This window comes from Megalobrama amblycephala, linkage group LG2 (assembly GCF_018812025.1).
Source record: "Megalobrama amblycephala isolate DHTTF-2021 linkage group LG2, ASM1881202v1, whole genome shotgun sequence".
NCBI classification, from domain to species: Eukaryota; Metazoa; Chordata; class Actinopteri; order Cypriniformes; family Xenocyprididae; genus Megalobrama; species Megalobrama amblycephala.
In genome coordinates this window covers 15660521-15683821 of record NC_063045.1, presented here as the reverse complement: position 1 = coordinate 15683821, position 23301 = coordinate 15660521, and the positions used below count along the sequence as shown (strand labels likewise).

The 23301-nt window shown below is 38.1% G+C and overlaps 1 protein-coding gene across 3 annotated transcripts in view; it reads left to right on the top strand.

The window, feature by feature from the left end:
• Positions 1-23068, top strand: part of ssbp4 (single stranded DNA binding protein 4) — a 124045-nt gene extending 100977 nt beyond the window's left edge. For 2 of the 3 annotated variants that reach the window (XM_048183037.1, XM_048183036.1), the window contains exons 5-18: positions 7564-7653; positions 12511-12594; positions 14859-14918; positions 14994-15060; positions 15160-15227; positions 17233-17300; positions 17382-17427; positions 17507-17542; positions 17632-17686; positions 17902-17972; positions 18075-18153; positions 18248-18276; positions 21180-21281; positions 21505-23068. In XM_048183037.1, coding sequence (XP_048038994.1) covers positions 7564-7653; positions 12511-12594; positions 14859-14918; positions 14994-15060; positions 15160-15227; positions 17233-17300; positions 17382-17427; positions 17507-17542; positions 17632-17686; positions 17902-17972; positions 18075-18153; positions 18248-18276; positions 21180-21281; positions 21505-21534 — 885 coding nt within the window. In that variant the 3' untranslated portion in view covers positions 21535-23068. The remainder of the gene's footprint in view (positions 1-7563; positions 7654-12510; positions 12595-14858; positions 14919-14993; positions 15061-15159; positions 15228-17232; positions 17301-17381; positions 17428-17506; positions 17543-17631; positions 17687-17901; positions 17973-18074; positions 18154-18247; positions 18277-21179; positions 21282-21504) is intronic. The other variant, XM_048183038.1, reaches the window with a different exon arrangement.
• Positions 23069-23301: the final 233 nt, after the last annotated feature.

Below are 23301 nucleotides of genomic sequence, written 5' to 3'. Positions count from 1 at the left end.
CTTTTATCATAATATTGTTTTGTTCTCCAAGGAAATAGATGGAGACTAGCCTAGCATGTGCTGGGGCATGAAACTGGGGAGAGGTATTTCTGTCAGGCTGTTTATTTATTGATGGGAATGCTAGCACAGGTTAGCATGACATGCATGCGGTTATACGCTGCTCTTTGGAGAAAAGCAATGTGCTCTTTTTAGCTCCTGGATGATGATGATCTTCAGCAACTGTGATTGTGAGACTTCAGGTCCTTTTGATACCTTTTAGAGGACAGTTTTTTTTGTGTGTGTGTGTGTGTATATGTGTGGTTAGGTTGCCACTAATGCTACTGCGTCTAATGGCAGTTTTATAACTGTCTGTGGAAGTAAAGAGCTTGAGTTGTTGTAGATGGAAGATGAATTTGACCACTGGGTGGGCTGACCACTGTTTGCCACAGACGGTTACGAGTTGGCTGACTCAGTTTCAGTGGTTTCACTCATGATCTGCATAAAGGGATTGTGGATTTGGACATCTGAGGGAACCCAAAGCCACTTTAACCAGGCTAAAGCTTGAAGTACGGGGATACTTGTTTGGACTCTTGATGTATGTCTGCTTTTTTTTTGCCTAAACTTGGTTCTTGTTGTTGTTAACTAGGTTATTTCTGCCACCACAACTTAATTCTTCTGAGTTTCTTCTTATCATTTTTCATCTAGGAATTCAACCTGCCCATAGTTTTTCTCCTTCATTGTGTTTCTTTTTTTCTTTTTCTTTTTTTTGTTGCTGCCTCAAGCGTAAAGGTCCAGTGCTACAGACCCTTCATTGTCTAAGGAATGCCGTTTGTGTTTTCCCTTCTCCAAGCCCCTGTCTGGCAGGAACAAGGCTCTCTCTTTTTCCTTGTGCTTCCAGCTCCTCTTGGGTACCCACAGCCTGCTAGGTTTCTTACACTTTCCCAGCGTTCAGACTCTGTGAATGATAACTATAGTACGCTAAGCTCCTTAACCCCGTAGCAGGAACTCCAGAGACTCTTTCCAAAGAGGAATGATTTCTGCCTGCTTACAGGGCGTACTTCAGAAAGAGAAATGCAGAGAGAGAGAAAGAAAGAGAGGGAGAGATGGGAAACTCCCCTTTTCAGCAGGCATCAATTGTCCCAATGGGAACGCCCTTCCCATCAACCATTCTTGTAATGTATGGATTGTAATATGACTGCCTTTCATGTTTCACATTAGCTATAGGATGGCAACACTGACATTTAAAACATTTCTACGTCATATCCAACCTTCCTGCCCCCTCTTACCTTTGTCAGTCTCTCTTTTTCAGATGTTTACAAATGTGTCTGCACTCCCTTTCTTATCTCTGGACGTTAAAATTAATTTTGCAATATACACTTATACACCTCAATTTTCATTACTTGTCTAATGTTTGTCCTGTGTACATCTCACTATTCCATCTTCCCTCCATCTCATTAAAAAAATAAAATACATGGTCATTGTGAAACACCTGACATGGCCAACCAGCGTTGCACAACATGTTGTATCCCAGTGACGTGTTGCTGCTGTCTCGCTTAATTTGCATGTAAGCTAATCCTGTTTGCGTTAACTTTGAACATATTGGCTTCTTTCACTGCAGTATTGGGTTTTTTTTATTTATTTTTGCTAAACATTGCTAACAGATCATGTCGGAGTAATCATATATTAGATGAATAGCACTGCAGTTTGGGAATTAGTAGTGGGATTTTCTTTGAGCCCTGACTTTCCGAGTTGGGGGTAGATCAATTAATTTTTTTGAAAACTAGTCAGTATTTATCATTATTAAGATTTGTTTGTGAATGCTGATTGTACAATTTAATTTTCTACAGTTTAAATACTGTTAATGAACAATATAGCGTTTACTATACTAATGCTTGTGCTGCAAAATTACATTTCCCATCATACTTTGTAGCGGCAAAAGAATGATAAATGCAAGATTCCAAGCAAATCCCTTCATAATTACAATTTTCAAACTTTAAATACCGACTGCCTAGTAAAATTTCAAGGCCACATTAGCTTTTTGGCTAAGTGTTGTTCAGTACAGTAGGAACATTTGTGTGGCAGTGTAACAAGTAATGTAAATAACAGGTGGAGTGGGGCTACACATAGCTTTTGTGGATATTTGTCTGTCTGTTTTTCATGTTTCAGAGTTATACTGCTGCTTCAGCATTTCAGAAGGTGTTCTGGGCTGGAAACTTTCTCTCCACCTGTCCACACACATTAACACACTTGTCTCCGTACATGGCTTATGATTAGGCCCTTGAGCAAGCATAATTGTGGGCCATTGAGATTGAGAAAGCTAGGGGGTTCTGGGAATACAGTATGTGTGTGTATGTGGGGTGGGGATGTACATGAGGGGTTTCCTCAGCAGATTTGTTTACTTGTAATTAATTCACCTGATTGATACAACAGCTGTTGACACCATGGGAGGGAAAGAGAGGAAGCAATGCAGAGAGAGGGACCCCTCGTCATAGCGGCTTCCCTATGTTACACAGTGTACATTGCCGTCCCATCGCCCCATTGATTAAAAGGCACATCTGTCAGCCAGCATGGCTGATTATGGCTGTCGGTCCTCACTGGCTAATCTTTATGGAGTCAACTTCACTGACAGAGTTATTGGAAATGGGGGATGTTGGGAGAAAGCGCAGATGAGGCAGTGTGTGTTGAAATGCAGTAAGTGGGAAGAACGCTGGTATCTTGGATGTTTAAATTACAGATTTTGACTAGGGGGTTGCAATAGCTATATTTCTGTCAAATAAAATCAATAGCATAGCAAAACAATAGGGGTATGCACAAATAGTTGAATTTTTGATCTGTAATAATTATTAGAAAAATAAACTATTCAAATTGTGTCTGCACGATTATGACCAAAAAATAAATAAATAAATAATTATTATTATCACAATTACATTGCGGTGCTTCTCACAGGTTTAAAATATACTTGCGGTGGTAGCCGGGTGAAAAATCCTCCTATTACCTACAAATGTGTGATGTTTAACAGTATTTTTATTTATTGAAATAAAAATACTATCACATTTAATTACATACTAATATTAAGTATTATTATGCATTGTAAATTATGCAAAATTACAGCATTTAAATGGTTCTCCTTTTCTTATGTTCTCCTTGCTGTCATATAGTGTCTCTCTCAGTGAATGGGACACAGATTTTACTACTAAAATTTATATAATTAATATATGTGTCAAATAATGTTCTTAGTCTTTTCCTCCTGTGGGGGAGACTACAATAATTTACTATGAATTAAATGGAAATCAAATTATTACACAAATTGTGTAACCAAAATACCAATAATGCCCAGAAGAAGAAGAAGAAAAACTTAGCTTGTGACTTTTAATTATGAACAAGCCCAAAATTCACCGGGACTCTTATTTTGAAATGTATACACAATCGTGGGCTGATCCTTCAGATTCTTACAATCGTCTAAAACATATTATATAAAGACCATAAAGTATACATTATCATAATTCATCAACTCGACTTCATTAGCAATCGCTTGTGCTTTTCGTTGATCACTTTGAATCACTTTGAAGCAGTCTGAATATAGAAACTATATATATATATATATATATATATATAATATGATAAGTTGTGGACACAGCTTTTTAAAAATGGCGGGTGCTGGTGTTTCGCGTTCGTTCGACCAATCTGCGTACACTTGCGTCACTGGTAGTTCCTTTTGTGCTGGGTTAGACCTTTTATACTCTGATGTAGTCGTGATTCACCTCTCGCAATGTAAAATGCTCTAAACACACCTCCTTAAGCATGCAGAATAATGTAAGTGGATTTTTTTTTTTTTTTTTTTTTTTTGATGTAATCACACCTTTGAACGGTTACGAAATCGTGGCATCCATAATTATAATCACGATTAGAAATTCGATTAATTGTGCAGCCCTAATTCGAATTTTGCTACATGTTGCTTTGCTTGCTGTAATTGCTGTGAATCCTTGATAAATCCTAAGCACACAAACTAAAACTCTCTGCATGTGGATATTCTTGTTTTTATCTACATGAATGTGAAAGAATATAACCACAATAACCATATGCCGACTCGAGTGTGTTTGTACGTTCTGTACGATAATTGGCGCACTGCTTTATTAGCATTTTTTTATTAGTGCTCTGCTAGAGGTTAAATTCATTTTTTGTATATTTTTGTTTACCCACATTGTTTAATGTTTACAACTAACAGAAAACCTCAAGATAATTATATAAATTAATAATCAAATACTCATTTTTTTATGAGCCCAATTGTTTTTAAAAAATGCCCATCCATACAAACGCTAAATGCTATTCTTTATTTGAATAAGGAAACATTTAAATAAATTATGCATAAATGTGAATTTATTTATATATTTACATTAATATAATATAAAGATATTTTAATTTAATTTCTAAAAGCATAAATGTGTAAATAAAATTATTATATATAAAATTTATTGGAATATATTTATTAATATTCCATTTAAGTGGATCGCTCATTCAGCATATACTGAATTGCGGGTGACTGCTTGTTACCAGAGTACGTGTGCATGTGTTTGTTGGTCGGTGATCTGGGTTACCCTGCTCGTCTGAGCACAGATAAGGTAGGATCCATTCCTCATCCTGGATCCCTGCTCCAGATCGATGCCCAGATTAAGCCTTTCCCCCGCTGTCTGCTGCCCAGTCGAGCCCTACGATTGATACTGATAATTAAAACAGCAGTGGCTAATTACTTCAGAGGGTTTGGACTGTGTATGTGTGTGTGGATGCTAGGTGAACGTATAGGTCACCAATATTATTCATGATTTATTATTAATTTAATTAGGTAGGTACATTTATTGCGGAGTCTATAATGAGCTTTCTTTCTGTTGTAATAGAATCAATAACATACCCAAAATAGTGAAATCTGCACAATAGCTTGTACATGTTGTTGGCAGTGGAAACTTGGGTGTCTAATTTGAACCCGTTTCCAAAGTTGTGTGGGAAAATCTTTCGCCCTCATGCGAAATTCCCACTTGCGTGGATGTCTGTTAAAATGACAGGATTTTGCCAGTGAAAATTCTCGAACAATGATAAATGTCACCACACATTTGGAAAATCATTTCATGTATAATATTCTTGCTTTAAAAGAAAAGGGCTGGACAAACATGCAGAGCACGGCACGAGAAGTGTTAACAGGAACTGGAATGTGTCTGTTTATGTGGTTGAGAGGGAGAGAGATAGCAGTAGCAAACAGCCAGGCCTATCAAAAGCCACAGGCTCCTTTAAACTCTATCTTCATTCTCTTTTCTCGCGCTCCCTCTCTTTCGCTCCCTGGCCGGGCGAGTGATTGACGGCCTGAGGGTTTTAATGGGCACCAGAGAGCGGGAGAGCTAAGGTCTGCGTTGTCATGGCAACAAGCCGATTGGGCCCTCTGCCGCTCTACCTGAGTGCAGTGGAGTTGCGCTGCGTGTTTGTGTGTGTGAGCTACCAACGACTCGGTAACAGGATGGGCTGCTGGTCATTCTGGCCAGTGATATTTCTTTTAGTCCATCTCTGTGTTAATGAAAGTGTTTATTCACCCTCCTTCTGCATTTTCACTCATTCATATGCTGTGGCAATAGAGTCGGAGCCATTGTGCTGGTTAAACCTACACCAGCCACTGTGTAAACAAAATCTCACCGGCCCGATCTGTCACACAGCCCCTCCCTCTCCTAACCAAACACACTCGCCAATCCCTCCACTGCATGCAAACACGGCGCCTGGCCGTACCTCACCTGTTATCTGCCCAGCACCAGCCTCCGGACCCTTTTTCTTCCCTTGTTTATGAGAAAGTGCGTTCTTGTATATAAATTATATGTAAATCTGTGGGGTTTCTGTGGTAGTTGTGGCTGGCGTTTTTGATTTTGCCAATGTCTTAAAGGGGTAGTTCAACTAAAAACGAAATTCTGTCAATTACTCAACTTCATTTAGTTCCAGACTTTATTCCATGGAACAGAAATAGAGAAATTTAGAACTGGTCATGCTATTATTTGTCATATAATGAAAGCATATAGTGAGCAAAGGCTTTTTAAGCACTAAAAGGCTGGTTAAAAGTATCATAAAAGTAGTCCTTACTACTTGAGATCTATTTCAATATAAATTTTATAACTATAACATTTATAACTATAACTATAACAAAAAAATTTAATAATTTATTAAGAATATGGAAGTCCACACAACTACTGTAACAATGACATAGATAATTAAACTGTTGAATTTCTTTCAGTTGATGAACGATAAAAACATTGACAGCAATCAGACTTTAAAGAACTTGAGCATTTAAAGCCGCACGCAACATAACTGCTGCGCACTTATAATAAACAGAATTTGTAATGTCTGTTGGTGTAGATGCTAATATAGTTATCATTCTTGGTGTGAACTAGAGTTGTCAAAAGTACCGACTTCGGTACCAAGTCAGTACTGAAATTTTAAATTTGGCTTTGGATTGGCTTCAATGATCAATGCTTCAAAAACAAAGAAATAATGTAAATAGTCATCAATGATGCTCTTTACCGAGTGCTTACACAGATAAACACAGGAGCCTTTGAAAGCAGCTGTCTATCGCAGACCAGACCACTTCCATGTGCTTTCAAACACTCCCGTGCATTGATCATTGTAGCCAATCACAGACATATCCGATGAGCGCGTGAATACAGTGGCCAATCAGAGGTGTTTACGAATCCACTCAACAGCGCTCAAAGCATCACATTTTTTAAATTTCAGTACCGATTGGTACCGAAGTCGGTACTTTTGACAACTCCAGTGTGAACAGGCCTTTATTCTCTGAAAATGTTCAATTTTGAGACATTTGAGAATCGTTAGCAGAACCGAAGTTCATGAAAAACATTTTTAAAAAATGGAACCAGTTCTTCTCAACCTTAGGTGCTGGTGGGATGAAGCCCCAGAGGAATTTTAGTCAAATTTGTCTTTGGACCTACAAGTCAACTTGTCTGTCCTGTTGGTTTGTGTGACTATATGTGATCTTGACTATACTTGTATGTATATATGTGGCTTTAGGGGGTGATTTGCTACTATATATGTGCTAGAACTAAAGACCTATAATCATGTACCTATGCCTGTGTATGTTGGTGTATGGAACAGTGCCCTTTGCCCTCTCAGGGCCAGCGGTGAGTGTCTGGACTATTAAGGTCAGCAGCACTGAGGCGATTTACCCTCCTCCACCCAGACGAGAGTGAGGGATCTGATTACAGGGTGGAGGAGGGGGCGCTAGGTCGTGTGTAATCCCTGTCTACCCCTTCTTTACCATCATGGGAAAGACACTGCTGAGTTTGGCTTTGTCTGGGATGTGGGGTCCAGCCTTCAGCCTAAAGAGCTGCTCACACATTTGACAAGAGATTATATTTGTATGTTGTATTTAAACCCAAATATTGTTCATTTGGAATAATGGAATTGCTATTGGAAGCGGTGGAATTATTTACAAACTTTAAAAGAATACTTTAAATGGCTAAAAGATGGAATTTTATTTAGAATTCATTATATTTTTGAAATCTATGTTTTGACCAGGCTTTGCGTGTTTCTCTGTTTCAGAGTGCGGCAGCAGCTCCCAGTCCTGTGATGGGCAACATGCCGCCCAACGATGGCATGCCAGGTGGACCCATGCCTCCCGGCTTCTTTCAAGTAAGAGCTGCTCTTTCCTTCCCCCCTCCTTCCCGTTCAACCTCCTCCTTTAACCCTGTGCTTTAAGCTTTTACCATTTTTCTGTCCCTCACCCCACCCCTCCTTTTTCTAACCCCCTTTAGTTCTTCTAATCCCCGTCCAGATGTTTCTTTCCTGCTATCTCTCCCACTCTGTATTTCCATTCATTTTCATTTTGTGTCTAAATGAGTAGTTCACTACAGTAGCAACTCACACTGACACAGAGAGTTGCAGCCCCTGATCTGAGATCAGTGTGAATGCCTCGACAGTTTAATCCCTAAGGCCAAAATGGGTAAAAACATGCGTGCTTAGTTGTTGCTCTTTGGCAACACTTATCTAACAACATATCTGTGTATTTTAAATTCAGGGCTGGGATTTGGTGGAATGCTTAGGGGCATAGTTCCCAAAGTCAAGGCGCCTGTGGGAGTTCCTCTGCCATAGTGATCTTTATTGAGCTATTTATAGTCAGAAACAAGCTAGTTACCTTCCTAAACAAACACATACTACCTTAGAAAGATGAATTCTCTTAGTCAAGAATTTATTATATCTCTGGGTCCAACTTGTAGGCCACTCACACAAGATATTATACTAATGAATTTCAGATTTTTTTTTTTTTACATACAGTGAAATAGTCGTAGACAATTTACATTTCTATATTCTATTTGCCTCTAGCTTTATACATTATTCATCTTTATTGAACAACACTTTTCTAACAACATATTTCTATCTTATGTTGTAACCACTCTATGTATATGGCAGATAGAGCGCCAGACCAGACAGTATACCTAGTACACATCAAATAGACGATCAGATCGAAAAGCCAATAGAGTAACTGACCGAACATCTAGTAGAAGATCAGATCGTCTATGGATACAACATATAATGCATCAGATAGGAGATCTGAATCAGTGGATTTAACATCTAGTCGAACATCAGATAGCTTAGAGAATCACGAAGAGTAGCTAGAAGGTCAGATATAGCATCTCATGGAGTATTTATAACATTCACTAGATACAGTGAATTTAACATCTTGTCGAACATAGGATAAAGCATTCGATAGAGTAGATAGAAGATCAGATAGATCACCTGATAGAGCAGCAGGTAGTGGATTCAATTGAATCAATGGAAGATCAGTTAAAATAAGATAATGCAAGATAACATCAGTTAGAAGATCAGATGGAGTGGCAGATAGAGCGTCCCGTAGAGTATACTTAACATATGATTCATTGGATAGAATGTCTGATACATGGATTTAACATCTTGTTGAACATCAGAGAAAGCATCCGATAGAGTAGATAGGAGATCAGATAGCAGATAGAAGATAGAGCAGCAGGTAGAAGATCCAATGGAGTCAATGATATAGAAGAGACTGCAAATTGAACATCTAGTAGAACATCATGTAGTTTAGATAGTTCAGACTGAAAATCAGATAGAGCATCCCATAGAATGTGTATATATATCACAAGATTCATTAGATAGAAAATCTGATACAGTGCATTTAACATCTTGTCAAACATTGGATAGGTTTGATAAAACATCTAATGAAGTAAATAGAAGATCAGACAGAGCTGCAGATCAAGGATCCGAGAGAGATAGAAGACTGGTACAGCAAATTGAACATCTAGTAGAACATTAGATTAAGTTAGATAGAGCATCCAATAGAGTAGATAGAATGTCAAGATAAGATAGAGTGGCAGATACATCATCTTCTAGAGCATCCTATAGAACATCAAGTATAACTTCAGGTGGACTGGCAGTGAAAATAATACATTCACAATGTTGCAGATTGTCTGGTAGAATAGCTGATAGAGCATCCCATAAAGCAGGAGATGCTGAGATGGGGTCAGGTAGAGCATCACATAGATTAGAAGATAGAACATGGACATGGTCTTAGAATTGAGGAGGAGAGTGTTAATGTTGTATGAGCCCTGTTCAGAGCAGGGAGCGATCTGACTGTTGCGTGAGTGACATTGCATTCTATAAATAGCGCCTGTGTGCATAAGAGCGGGAGAGAAAGAGAGAGAGAACTAAGAAAGGGAAGAAGAGGGAGGACTTTGTGCTCCACTGCAGTAATTCCCTCTTGGTAGCAGCCCAGGGCATGGCAAAAGAGAGGCATGAAGAGAGTGAGGACAGAAAATGAAAGAATGAAAGAAGGAAGAGAGAGATGGCATTGAGGCAACAATTGCAAAAAGACAGGTTCCTCCAGGCCCACATGCGTTCCTTGTATGCTCCCCGATTCCACGTGACCAGTTGCTGTGGTCTGGTGACACAAATTATACTTTGGCATATATCCTAGTGGCCAGTATATCACTCTTTTACACCTCTCAAGAGCTAACTACTGCTCCCTCCCACTCTTGTTGACCACGGCTGCTGGAAACAGTTGTGCTAATAATTGGAGCTGCTCCCTTTCTAGCTGTTTTTAATAGAATTGTGATTGGAATAGGTTGTGATCCATGCTGATTCTGCAATCATAATCAAAACTCAGCTGTTTCGAAAAGTGGACATTTGTGCCATGTCATCTCCTTTTGCATGTCTTTCAGTTTGTTGATCATCATTTATTATTTCTCAAATTCAGTTTCTTTTGTTGGTCATGATGATTGCGTCAATCGCAAAAAACTTTCAAAGTGAGCAGTACTCTGCAGAGTTTTCTGTACTGCAGCTCAAACCAATGTAATCTGACAATGCAATTCAGTCTAACGAACCATTTCTTTTAGCAATTCGGTCAGAAAGTCTCTCAAACTCCTGAGTTATCAGTTTGAAGCATTCTAAAGAATAACTCACTGAATGTCAGTAGTGGTTATTGAATAAACATTGGACTAACTTCCAGAACTGCATATCATTTGGTCATGTCTAACAAAAATAGGGGGGCATAAACAATTCTGTAAGAAGTACTGGTACGCTAGTAAGTAGTACGCTGTTTCAGTTAAGTTGAAAAAGCATTTTGGTAGTGGAGCTATGCAGCCAAATCATGCACGCCTGAGCCTCTGTTTGTGTCTCCAGTGCAGCTCCAGATGCAGCAGCGATAATTAACACATGCGTCCACAGTAGCTGCCCATGTGATCAGCGTGGTCCTGCGAGACAGGGACGAAGGTGAAGAGGGCTAAACCCTCCTGTACACCCTCTCCAGACTCTCCTAATCTGTACCTCACAGGCCCAGACTCCCAGCAACCTCCTGCAGAGAGACTGAGAGCGAAGGAAAAGAGTTTAGGGAGAGAAACACAAAGCTTGCATGTTGGCGTCTGGCCCGGATCTTGGAAATTTCGTATGATTTCTTCTTCTTCTTTTTATTCCCCCCATTGCATGGGTCGGCCCCTTCAATAATCTTCACGTCGAAACTCCACTGCACCAGCTCCTCTTGGGAGGACAGACTAGCAAGAGGGAGGCAGGGAGGGAGTGAAGTCAAGGAGTGGAAAAAAAAAAGAGAAATAGTTTCAACTTCAGCTGGAAACATCTGAAATGGATGAGTTTGTTTTGAGGGAAGGTGGTGGGAGAATTTCATCAGCCCTTCTCCCACAAAAAAACCTCTTGGAAACCAACAGAACACTGAGAAAAGTGAAAGACTGGCAGACTCTAGAGAGGAAGAGTTCCATCAAGGTTAAAAGGACTGGAGGATCTTGTTCTGACTTGCTGCGAGGTGCAGGAGTCTTGGGACATTGAAATAAGCCAGCAGCGTACGGGTGTTGTAGTCCTGTTTATGTAGACATGTCCCCGTACTCAAGCAAATCTCAATATGCTTTCTATTTTGATTTAATGTTTTCTACCTGCCTGAGTTGTAGCTTTGGATGGTTTTGATTGAGTTGAGAATTCCTTGTTTGCTTCACTTGGGGTGACTTTAAAGCCAAAGTACCACTCTGGTGCACACAGGTTTTTGAGGTTTCTTGACATTTTGGACAACTAGATCTGTTTGATGACATCTACATCCTGTATGATATGTCACATTGCATTTATCATCTTGGTTTGTGACAGATTCTGTGACCGCTGAACTTATCAGAATAATTATTTCCAAGACCATTGAAAACCATCCTTCTGAAGCAGCACACCCTCACATGTGTCGTTTGCCAAAAAAGTGGTCATATTTATTTTTTTATTTTTTTGTAATGTACACAGAAGCGACAATGAAATATGCATTGTGTTGCTGTTCCATGCTTTGTTTTGCTTGGTACTTTGTGTCCCGGCAGTCACTCGGCAAGTGGCTACACACTGCCCCCTTTTGGTTGGGAAGCAGCATTGCTTCTCTGAAACCCTTGGACTCTGTGGTTGCTGCTGTCCTCTATGCCACTGTCCCGCTAGGAATACTATGTGCCGTTCCCTTTCTCGGCGGGAGGGGCTCCTCTTGATGGGTTTGTAGTTTGATGCCAAGCCGTTATCTCCTTAGCTGGGTAGAAAATGATTTTATTAATTGCTTCATTTAACACACACACCCCCCTCCTCACCCAAGACGCACACACAATCCAGCCCAAGTTATTCCTCAGTCACTCTCTACAGGGATGTGGTGCAGGAACAGGCGTCTCGGTAAAGGCCATATGCCTCTCTCGGTTACCAATAATGGACTCCATTGAGAGACATGGAGGAGGTCTTGTGGTGAAACTCTGTTATGGGGTTCAGCAGCTGCCCAGCCCTGTAGGAGATGCCCTTTGCTGGCAAATAAATGGTGGATTTATTACCAATCTAAGGGGTGCATCGCTATTAGAGACCATCGGGATCATCAACTGATTCTTCTTAACCTAATTTTAACCTGCAAGACTTTGTTGGTCAGTCTACCTTAGCAAAAACATATGTAATGGTTTGTGCATAGTTTTTTTTTTTAGTGTAATATTTCAATTTCCCTCTCTTTCTCAGGGCCCACCTGGGTCACAACCATCACCTCACGCACAGCCCCCTCCACACAACCCCAACAACCCCATGATGGGGCCGCACGGCCAGGTAAGACACTCTTCCCCCTGTTTTCTTGTAATTCCTCACTCAAAACTTGTGGAATAGACAAATGTTGGGTGTAGTTTCAAATTTCAGGAGCGCCTGCGGTACAACTTTCAATTCACCCTTTCTGTCCTCACCCCTCCATTCTTTTTTCTTTCTTCCTTTCATTAATTCCCAAGACGCACCACCTTTTATATTGTAGTATCTCCTCACCAGCTAGATCTAGTAGTGTGCAAAACTACAGACTTTCAAAGTCAACTAGTTGGTGGGGTTCCTAAATGACTAGTCGACTAATCTGACTTAACTGGAAACCTTTTTTTTTTTTCTTTTTTTTTTACATTTTACACATTTGGCAGATGCTTTTATCCAAAGTTACTTCTATTCTATGAAAGATATACTGTTTATCAGTTTATGCATTCCCTGGGAATTAAGCTTTGGACCTTGGACCTTGTTAGCACCATGCTCTTCTGTTGGAGCTACAGGACTTTTAGTATAAAATAAAATAAAAACATAATCTAGTCCAGTTTTTGGACGACTGGTCGCCATCCTGACCCATCCCTAGATAGAGCACAAATCAGTACATTACCTCATTCTCTGTTCTCTCTGAAAACACACACACACATATTCCTCACTGACAGTGACGATGTTGCCAGATAAATAATGCAGGCTGCGGCCCAGCCCATCAGGAGTGGAAGTTCATCTAGTCGGGACTCTGCAGACCTGGTCCCTCCCTACACCCTGCACTCAGTCCTTCATAGTCCATCAATATCCTATTAATAATGCAGCATGCGCACACGCACGCACACACAAACATGCTCTTGCGTTTACACATGCAAGCATAAACACAGACACTCTAACACAAACACGCAAACACACCCTTCCGAGTACACAAACTTGCTGCAACTTGGAGCAAACATAGGTAGATGGAGCTGGAAGCAAAGAGTTTGAACAAAGAGGTCAATCTTAATGGTTGTTGGATCAAACCCCGTGAAATGATTTATTACTCTATGATGTAATAAAGCTTTGAACAATATATCTTTTTATCGGTTGTTTTGTTTCTGTGACATTATGCTGGATGACTTCTTCCGCACTGAAATCTCATTGGTTGAATGTATAACTGTGAAACATCAAATATGCTCTTATTGGCCAAGATTGTGTGGCATCAGGCAGCATTTTTGGTTTTAGTGTGGACAGACAAATTACTTGTTGCTGTAACTTGTCGCATCCTGCCTGATTGGGATATGGTGTTTAGAAGAGCAGAAAGAGAGAATGACCGCTTGCATGCAAAGATATCATGTGAAACCTCTTTCTATCTTTGTTCTTGCTGTGAAGTCTTGTTTAAAATACCATAGGTTTCCTCTGTTAAACAGTCTGACAGCAGAAGCCTCACCTTGTCAGTGTAGAGAGAGCCAATGTTTATGAGGTCTTCTCTTTAGGCTCAAACTGGTGACTTTTAGGTAGTGTGATTGCACCCCCTGCTGGTAACCATTGTACTGTGCATCTCAAATACTACATACTAAATAAACATGGTCAGTTATATATTATTTGAAGGTGTCTGTGTTACGGTGTAATTATGCGTGCAGAGTAATAATTAACTACATGTACTTACTATAGGGTTAGGGTTTGGCTTATATATAATTATAGATTTATAGTTATTACTATAGTAAGACATGTAACATGTAACAAGGACATTGTAAAAGAAAGTCTTACCACATTTTCTTCTATTTTTAATTATAAATCTGTAAGATTTTAATCAATTTTAAATTTTAAAGATGTTTATACTATATACTTTTATTTTGGTCAGTCAAGTATAATCATCAGAGCTATAGAGCATCTATCAAGTACAGCAAGAGTTTAGGAATATTTTCTGAAAAATTAACAGAGGCATACTGTATTTCAAACAAAAGGGCTTTTTCACTCTGAGCTGTAACCTGGGTTATTTTCATCCTTTATGTAAACAGGTCGCATGCTGTGTTCATCCAATCAATGACACTGACAATGTAAATATGCAAATAAGAATGTTAACCCAAGGTTTAGGAATGTGCAATGTAAAAACGTCCGCATACTAATATCCAGGATTATTTGTTAACCCAGGGTAAATTATGAAAAGTGTGAAATGTGAATCATAACCCAGGATTTGGTTTACAGTGACCCAGAGTTAACTATTTAAAGTGTGGGAAGCCCTAAAGTAGTGCTTCTATGCTAATGAGAGGTTAGCTGTGATGTATTGACACCTTTTGATTGACAGTCCCTATGCTCTCTTCCCATAGCCATTCATGTCTCCACGGTACCCAGGTGGACCCCGCCCATCACTTCGCATGCCAAATCAGGTACTGACCCCACCCACAACCCCTCATTATTGCATTTTGCTATTGCTTATTTTATACTCTCTTTCTTGGTTTCAGCCCCCCGTTGGAGTCCCCGGGTCACAGCCGCTCCTGCCAAACAGTTTGGACCCTACCAGACCGCAAGGTACCGCACTTCACCGTACACATTTGCAACCAGCTATGTTTGAAACATTTTTTTTGCAATGGCATTTGTAAAATGGTTGTGGTTCCTCTTCCCCATCAGGACATCCAAACATGGGCGGCCCAATGAGGATGAACCCACCCAGAGGAATGGGAGGCATGGGCCCACAGGTTGGCTGACGTTCCTTTCAATAAAACAGTTGTGCTTAGATTGGGAACCCTGAGAACCTAGTCATAGAAAACCTGGAAATATCAGGAAAAATTAAAAATTAGTCTACATAATCTAGGAGTCTAATTCAAATCCATGGAAATATAAATCTTTTAGATTATATGTTGAAATTTATAAACAGTAGTTAATATTTGAAGTGGATCAAAACCTTTGATCAAAGTTGTCCTAAAACCTTCTTCTTAGGACAACTTTGAACTTTTTTTGATCCACTTCAAATGTTGACTACTATATTATAGTTTTGTATTTCAGATAAATGTAAATAAAACAATCTAATAAAATATGTAAATAAATTTTGTGTGTATAATATTAGAATAAGTATTTAGAATTAAATCCATGAACATTTTAATAGAAATTATATTATATATTATTATATAAATAAAAAGTCTAATTAAAATGAAATCAAATCTAATTTTAAAAAGACGTTTTAAAGGTGCCCTAGAACGTTCTTTCACAAGATGTAATATAAGTCTAAGGTGTCCCCTGAATGTGTCTGTGAAGTTTCAGCTCAAAATACCCCATAGATATTTTTTTTATAAATTTTTTTAACTGCCTATCTTGGGGCATCATTAACTATGCACCGATTCAGGCTGCAGCCCCTTTAAATCGCGCGCTCCCTGCTCCCCCGAGCTCTCGACTATAATACAGTGCATTTACAGTTCACACAGCTAATATAACCCTCAAATGGATTTTTACAAGATGTTCGTCATGAATGCTGCATGCATGATTCGGATCAAGTGAGTATAGTATTTATTTGGATGTTTACATTTGATTCTGAATGAGTTTGATAGTGCTCCGTGGCTAAAGCTAACATTACACACGGTTGGAGAGATTTATAAAGAATGAAGATGTGTTTATGCATTATACAGACTGCAAGTGTTTAAAAATGAAAATAGCGACGGCTCTTGTCTCCGTGAATACAGTAAGAAACGATGGTAACTTTAACCACATTTAACAGTACATTAGCAACATGCTAACGAAACATTTAGAAAGACAATTTACAAATACCACTAAAAATATCATGTTATCATGGATCATGTCAGTTATTATCGCTCCATCTGCCATTTTTCGCTATTGTTCTTGCTTGCTTACCTAGTCTGATGATTCAGCTGTGCACAGATCCAGACGTTAATACTGGCTGCCCTTGTCTAATGCCTTGAACATGAGCTGGCATATGCAAATATTGGGGTCATACATATTAATGATCCTGACTGTTACGTAACAGTCGGTGTTATGTTGAGATTCGCCTGTTCCTCGGAGGTCTTTTAAACAAATGAGATTTATATAAGAAGGAGGAAACAATGATGTTTGAGACTGTATGTCATTTCCATGTACTGAACTCTTGTTATTCAACTGTGCCAAGGTAAATTCAATTTTTGATTCTAGGGCACCTTTAATAGAAAACCTAGTTTTATTATTTGTTGTATATTATTGTAAGTAAAATAATCTAAAAATAAATAAATGAGGCCATTGCAAATTGTTATAGTAAATATGTTAGTTATTATTTATTCATTTATTAGATATATCATTATATGGAATTTAAATGCAAAGAAAATTTAATAGAAAATGTATCTTATTTATTATATATTATTATTATATAAACACAAATGAAAAAGTGTAATAAAAGTGCATAAAATGATTAAATCTAATAAAAATCAATATATGAGTAAATAAAGAAGCCATGGAAATTGTTATAGTAAATATGTGTAAATTATCATTTATTATATACATAAACTTATTATATAGAATGTTAATAATTCTTTGGGAACCCTGTAGTCATTATAATAGTATTATAAATTTATTTAGAAAATGAATTATGCTTTAATTTATTGTAGATGAGGTACTGAATTAGCGCTTATAGGAGTACAATGAAAGAAAAGCACATTGTAGTTACAGTGCCAGTAACATGTTTCATATGTAGGTTAACCTTTGCCATCTCTGCAATTGTAGAACTACGGCGGTGGAATGAGGCCTCCTCCGAACTCTCTCGGCGGTCCTGGAATGCCTGGCATGAACATGTGAGTCTACGCCATAGTATAACACGCTTAGACAGTTTCTGCTACGATTATACACACTAACATTTCCTTTTGTGTTTTCAGGGGTCCGGGAGGTCGAGGGCCGTGGCCTAACCCTAACGCAAACTCAGTGAGTGCCGCTTCCAAACATTTTTCAATATTGCAATAACTCTGAGAAACCGCTTCATAACTATATCTTCTTCCCACAGATAGCATACTCATCTTCATCACCAGGAAACTATGTGGTGAGTCGCAAGCACACGATTTTGTCTGACTCTCTCTGTTTGTCTGAAATGTTCTTTGTAAGTAATCGTTTTCTGTGCTCATCTCTCAGGGGCCTCCAGGAGGTGGCGGACCTCCAGGAACTCCCATCATGCCAAGCCCAGGAGGTCAGTTTGCTTTCATCTAATCCATAGGATTTTATCTGGAATTTCATATCAGTCTTTTTTTTATTGAAACTTCATAACAATAGTTGAGAAATTACCTCAGTGACTGGAAATTATCTTGAAATTGAAAGCTCTAGTTTTGGGAAACGTTGTGTAAATGCATCAGTTTGCCGAAGAGAGTTTCTCAGTGAAACGCTAAGAAATATGTTTTCTCATAGACTCGACGAATTCCAGTGAAAACATTTACACGATGATGAATCCAATCGGCCCTGGTGGCAACAGACCGAACGTAAGATAATGTTTTCATGCAGTATGAAAAATGAGTTTTGTCGTTTTGTAAGTATCATTGTTGATTAATTGGATGAGGCTAACAGTATCTGTGCTTCTGCAGTTCCCAATGGGGCCGGGGCCCGACGGTCCAATGGGTGGAATGGGATCGATGGAGCCGCACCATATGAACGGGTCTTTAGGTGAGACTCCATCATACAATCAGCTAATACATACAAAATAGTGAACATTTTGACATTTCTAATGGTTTTCGCTTTTATCTGCTTTTAATTACAGGCTCGGGTGATATGGATGGGTTGCCAAAGGTGAGAACTTAATGCCTGAATATATGTGAATCAGTGTTATTTTATTATTATTTATATTCTATTATAGTATTGATTAGTATTTTGAATTAAATTTCATTTTCATATTTTTAGTTTTCATTTTAGTTTGTCATTTTTATTCATTTTGTTAAATATTTCTATTTGGCTTTATTTTTTTTTTAGTTTTTGAAATTTTAGTACTTCAGCTCAAACTTGTTTATTACAGTTTGTTGACAAGATTTCACATTTTCTTAATTTTCTCAAATTTTCTTTGTTTTTTTATTTACATTGTTAATTTAATAATTATTAGGGCTGTCGATTTAACACATTAATTAGATTAATTAATTACGGTAAAAAATAACGCTTTAATTTTTAATGCATTTAACGCACTTGCCCCGCAAGTTGTACAGTTGATTGATGACGAACTGTGCGATGAAGGCTATAGAATGCAGTCAGAAAGTCCCTAAAATTAAAGATATGGGGGCAAAAATGCTCCTGTATGAGTTTCTCATATTTAGATCATATGAGTTGAGCAATATTACATGAGTGCTGTTTTTGTCCAATAGCCTATAGACCTTATTTACCAGAGAAACAAGCGCGCCGCCATCTTTATAAAATTGTCTTTGAACTTCCGTTTTGCGGTAGCTCTGTACATTTCTATGGAATGCTGTCAAAGAATAATTTGCTGATTAAGTGGATTTACTTGTTGTAGATTTCATGAAAGTTATCATGAGCATTGTAATGTTTAAAGGTCCCATGGCATGAAAATTTCACTTTGTGAGGTTTTTTAACATTAATATGAGTTCTCCTAGCCTGCATATGGTCCCCCAGTCGCTAGAAAAGGCGATGGGTGTAAACCGAGCCCTGGGTAAATTGAGAAAATGAAAGCTCAGACGGCCCAATCTGGAATCTTCCCCATATGTCATCATAAGGGGAAAGGTTACCTCCCCTTTCTCTGCTTTGCCCGCCCATGAGAAAATGAGCTACTACAGTGAGATTCGAGCACAATATTTTCATGCCTTGTAAACGAGCGAAGCATGGCAGTTGCTCAGTGTCTGGATGTACAAATGAACACCTAAGTATTTTTTTAGTTCCTTCAACTGAGCCAATGAAGAAACAGTGGGTTAATTTTATTTTCTCTGGTAATGCGCCAATACAACTTCCCATAGTTTTGTATGTCTGCACTACACATTTCACCATCTACTGTTTCCTCAGCGTGAGCCAATACAGCCCAGTTACTGTCGCTAATGTAAAGGTAGACAGCATCAAGTATGTGTGTGAATACACACACTGTAACGCCAGTGTTGTACATTTCTTTGTTTGGATAACAGTTCTGCTGTTGGTGTTATGGCGCACGCGATATCCATATTTCCAGATTGCAGAGCTTGATGTAATTGTAATAAGATTGTAAAAACTTTTAAGATTTATGAAATATAAAATATGTAAACAAATAAATGATGTTGGCATGGTAGCACATTTTCCACAACAGCACCTATCCGAAAAGGTATTTGTAATAATGGCAGAGGTCTGACTAATTTAGTGGTTAGTGTCTATAGCTGATTAATTTTATATATATATATATATATATATATATATATATATATATATATATATATATATATATATATATATATATATATATATATGAGAGCAAATCAGAGCAACATGAAGAGCCAACAATGTAGGCTAGCATTAGCTACATGATAATAACTGTAACAGCATACATAAACGATACATACTAAAGTACCGTATCCAGACACAATGTTTTAAACTAACCATTCGGAGTCATCCTGCTGTAGCCACTGAGTTGCAACTTCTTCATCCGGTGCTTCTCCATCGGGATCAGATACTGGGTCAAACTGAAAAGCTTGAATGACTGCGTGTCTATGAGCCATTGCGATACATCCACTGTCAACATTAGCGCATGGTACAGTGGCCGCGAGCTGGTTAAGGCCTGAGGAAAGCTCATTGTGAGACTGGCTTGTAGTGGCTGAAATCAATGATTCAACCCTTTGAACAAGTCGAATGAATGAACGACTTAATCATTAAGACCTTTACCTCCACCTACTGGCAGTTTTAGTTTCTTATTTAGAGTCATCAAGAATCATTCCGTATTTCCATATTAATTAAATATAAATAAATAAATAAATAAAAGTATAGTTAAACCAAAAATGAAAAATCAGTCATCATTTACTCAACCTCATGTTCCAAAAGTTCATGTGTAAAAAATTCTATGTTGAATCGAATAAAATATTTCTTTCTGAAGCTACTTTTTGTAATGTCTATTTGATACTTTACACAATAATGACTTTGGGGGTAATTTCTTTGTCAAAATTGATGTGCGATTAAATTGCGATTTAATTAGATTAATTAATTGCCACATCATGTAATTAATTAGATTTAAAAAAATTAATCACTTGACAACCCTAATAAATATATTTTGTTTTGTTTCACTTATTCTAACTTATCCTTTATTATTTTTTTTAGGGATGCACAAAATATCGGTACAATATCGGTTATCGGCTGATATTAGAATTTTTAAAAAATATATTGGTATTGGCATTGGATATTTATCTTGCTCATTGTCGTTTTTGCTATGTATAGATTACCTTTGATGACCTAATTTAATAACGCTGTTAAATATGATCAGATCTCAAAATCAATATCCATTTTTCGTACCGTACATAATATTGTGTCGCTTAAATCACTTGTAGCATTTTAATGATTGATTTGGTTTTTAATTTTTGTAATCAAAATAGTAGAGAATTTTAATATTAGCCTTTTTATCAGTTATTGTCTATTACAGTACATGCTTTCAGGCAGAATTTCTTACCATTTCTTGTTGGATACCATTTACTCCAATATTTTTGTGTATGTCACTAATCATCGTACATCTGGATTTCTAGAACTCTCCGAACAACATGGCAGGTATGAATAATCCCCCAGGGACTCCGCGGGACGACGGGGAGATGGCAGGCAACTTCTTAAACCCATTCCAAAGTGAAAGTGTAAGTTTACGTCACACCGGCCCGCTCTATATCTCTCCTCCCCCGCTCTCCTGTTTCACATGTGCGTTATAACGTTGTGATGTCTAAATTCACTTTAGTTAATCTAAATATCGCACCATTATATAATGAAATCGGATGATATTTCTGGTTTTCGGTAATGATCATGCAACTTCATTGACTCATTTTGTTCCTCCACTTTCCCCTTCCTCTCTTCTCGTTGCAGTATTCACCCAACATGACGATGAGTGTGTGATTCTTCTTTTTTATTTTGTTTTTTATTTTATTTTATTTTATTTTTTACCCCACCCCCTCATCCCACTTCCTGTTCTCCTCGTCTCTGCTGCGTTCGGCATGTTGTTGTTTTGTTTTTTATTCGCTCGATCTTCAACTCCCCACAACTCCCTCAAACACTCTGGGTTGGCGCCCTTCAGCCGGTCGGTGTGGCCACGGAGCGAAGGACGCCCAGTACAAAGCCGAAAAGAAGCAGGCCTCAGGTCACAGGAAGAGCCTTCTGACGGACTCAACCTGCCTGCCGGGCTTCGTATCTGGATCGGGCCCTCGATTGAACCACCGTGTGTGTGTTTGTACATGTGCGTGTGTGTGTGTGTGGGACTGTGCCAGGAAGACACTTCATAACTAGCTGCTCATCAGCATTGAGGCTGGTGGCTTTATTTCAGCCCCGTTTGATCATTTTTTCGATTTTTATCGGCAATGAAACACTGAAACTAGCGGTTGTTTGATTGCTGTGTACATTTTAAAATGGAAAAAGCTAAACTGTTGACGCTAGGGGCAGGAATGGTCTCATTACAATATATTTGTATATTATTGATAATATTATTGTTATAATTTTCATAATTGCTATGATGATGATGACGATGTACTCATAATTTTATGGATTTTCCTGTAAAGGGCACATTTGTATCTCAACAACATCAATGACAGAATAAGCACACATTCAAATGCACAATGACACTTCTGTTTACATGATTTTAGGTATTTGTTTGTCTCTTTTGTTTGAATTTGTTTCGTCAGATGTCTTTGCATATACCTCTTCCTGTGTTCTTCATCGAACTGATGTCATCACTACCGAGATGTACAACCTCAGTTTTGTGTCTCTGTCAACAAAGTGGCTACAATCACTGGTTTAATGCACCCGTCGGCACTGTATTTAAAAATTGGAGTATATTTCAAAGTCTAAAAGGGTGACATTTTCATTTTCACTGCCATCGCGTATTGCTCCATCCTTGGCTTGGTCACGAACGGCCTATAATGAATACATTTTATCATCCGTTCTTGATGATTTGCCGTTACGTAGTTGCGATATCATTCACGTTCATTGTAATTTTGCCACTACGTGTTTGCCATGTTGTTTTGCAAGTCTTTTTTAGAAATATTACCCACGTGTTTGTAAAAGTAGTTGGACGCAGGCTGCTCTTACAAGCACGAGTTTCCTTGTGCTCTATAGTCCCATGTCTGTAAATATAACTTCTTTTTTTCTTTTTTTTTTTTTCTTTTTTTTTTTTTTTTTTGGTCATGGACCTTATTGGTATTTTCAATACACTACTTGTCTGTGAAGCTCATTTGTGGTCCCATCTCTTTCTTCAAATGAGGTTGCCCTCGGATGCCAAACGCAGAGTTTACAGTCAACATATTTGTGTTTCAGTATGAGGAATTTGAGGGAAAATCACATGAAAAGATGTCTGGGTCACATTTTACCCCTCAATAAAAAGTAAAAAAGAATCCATTTAATTGACTATTTCAGGGCAGTTTTTTTTTTTTTTTTTTTTTGGTATTACGGCATTATTTTGACATGACAACTGAGTGCATATTCCCCAAATTTCGCATTAGTTATGCATCAGGGTTTTATGATTCACATTACTGAAAAATGTAAAAAAAAAAAAAATAAATTTATAAATCAGGATAAATATATGGAGTACAACAAATACACTCATGTTCTGTGAATATTTAGTTATTTTGCATAATAAAAAGGGCTTTTGTTGCTTTACAGTATATACTTGGA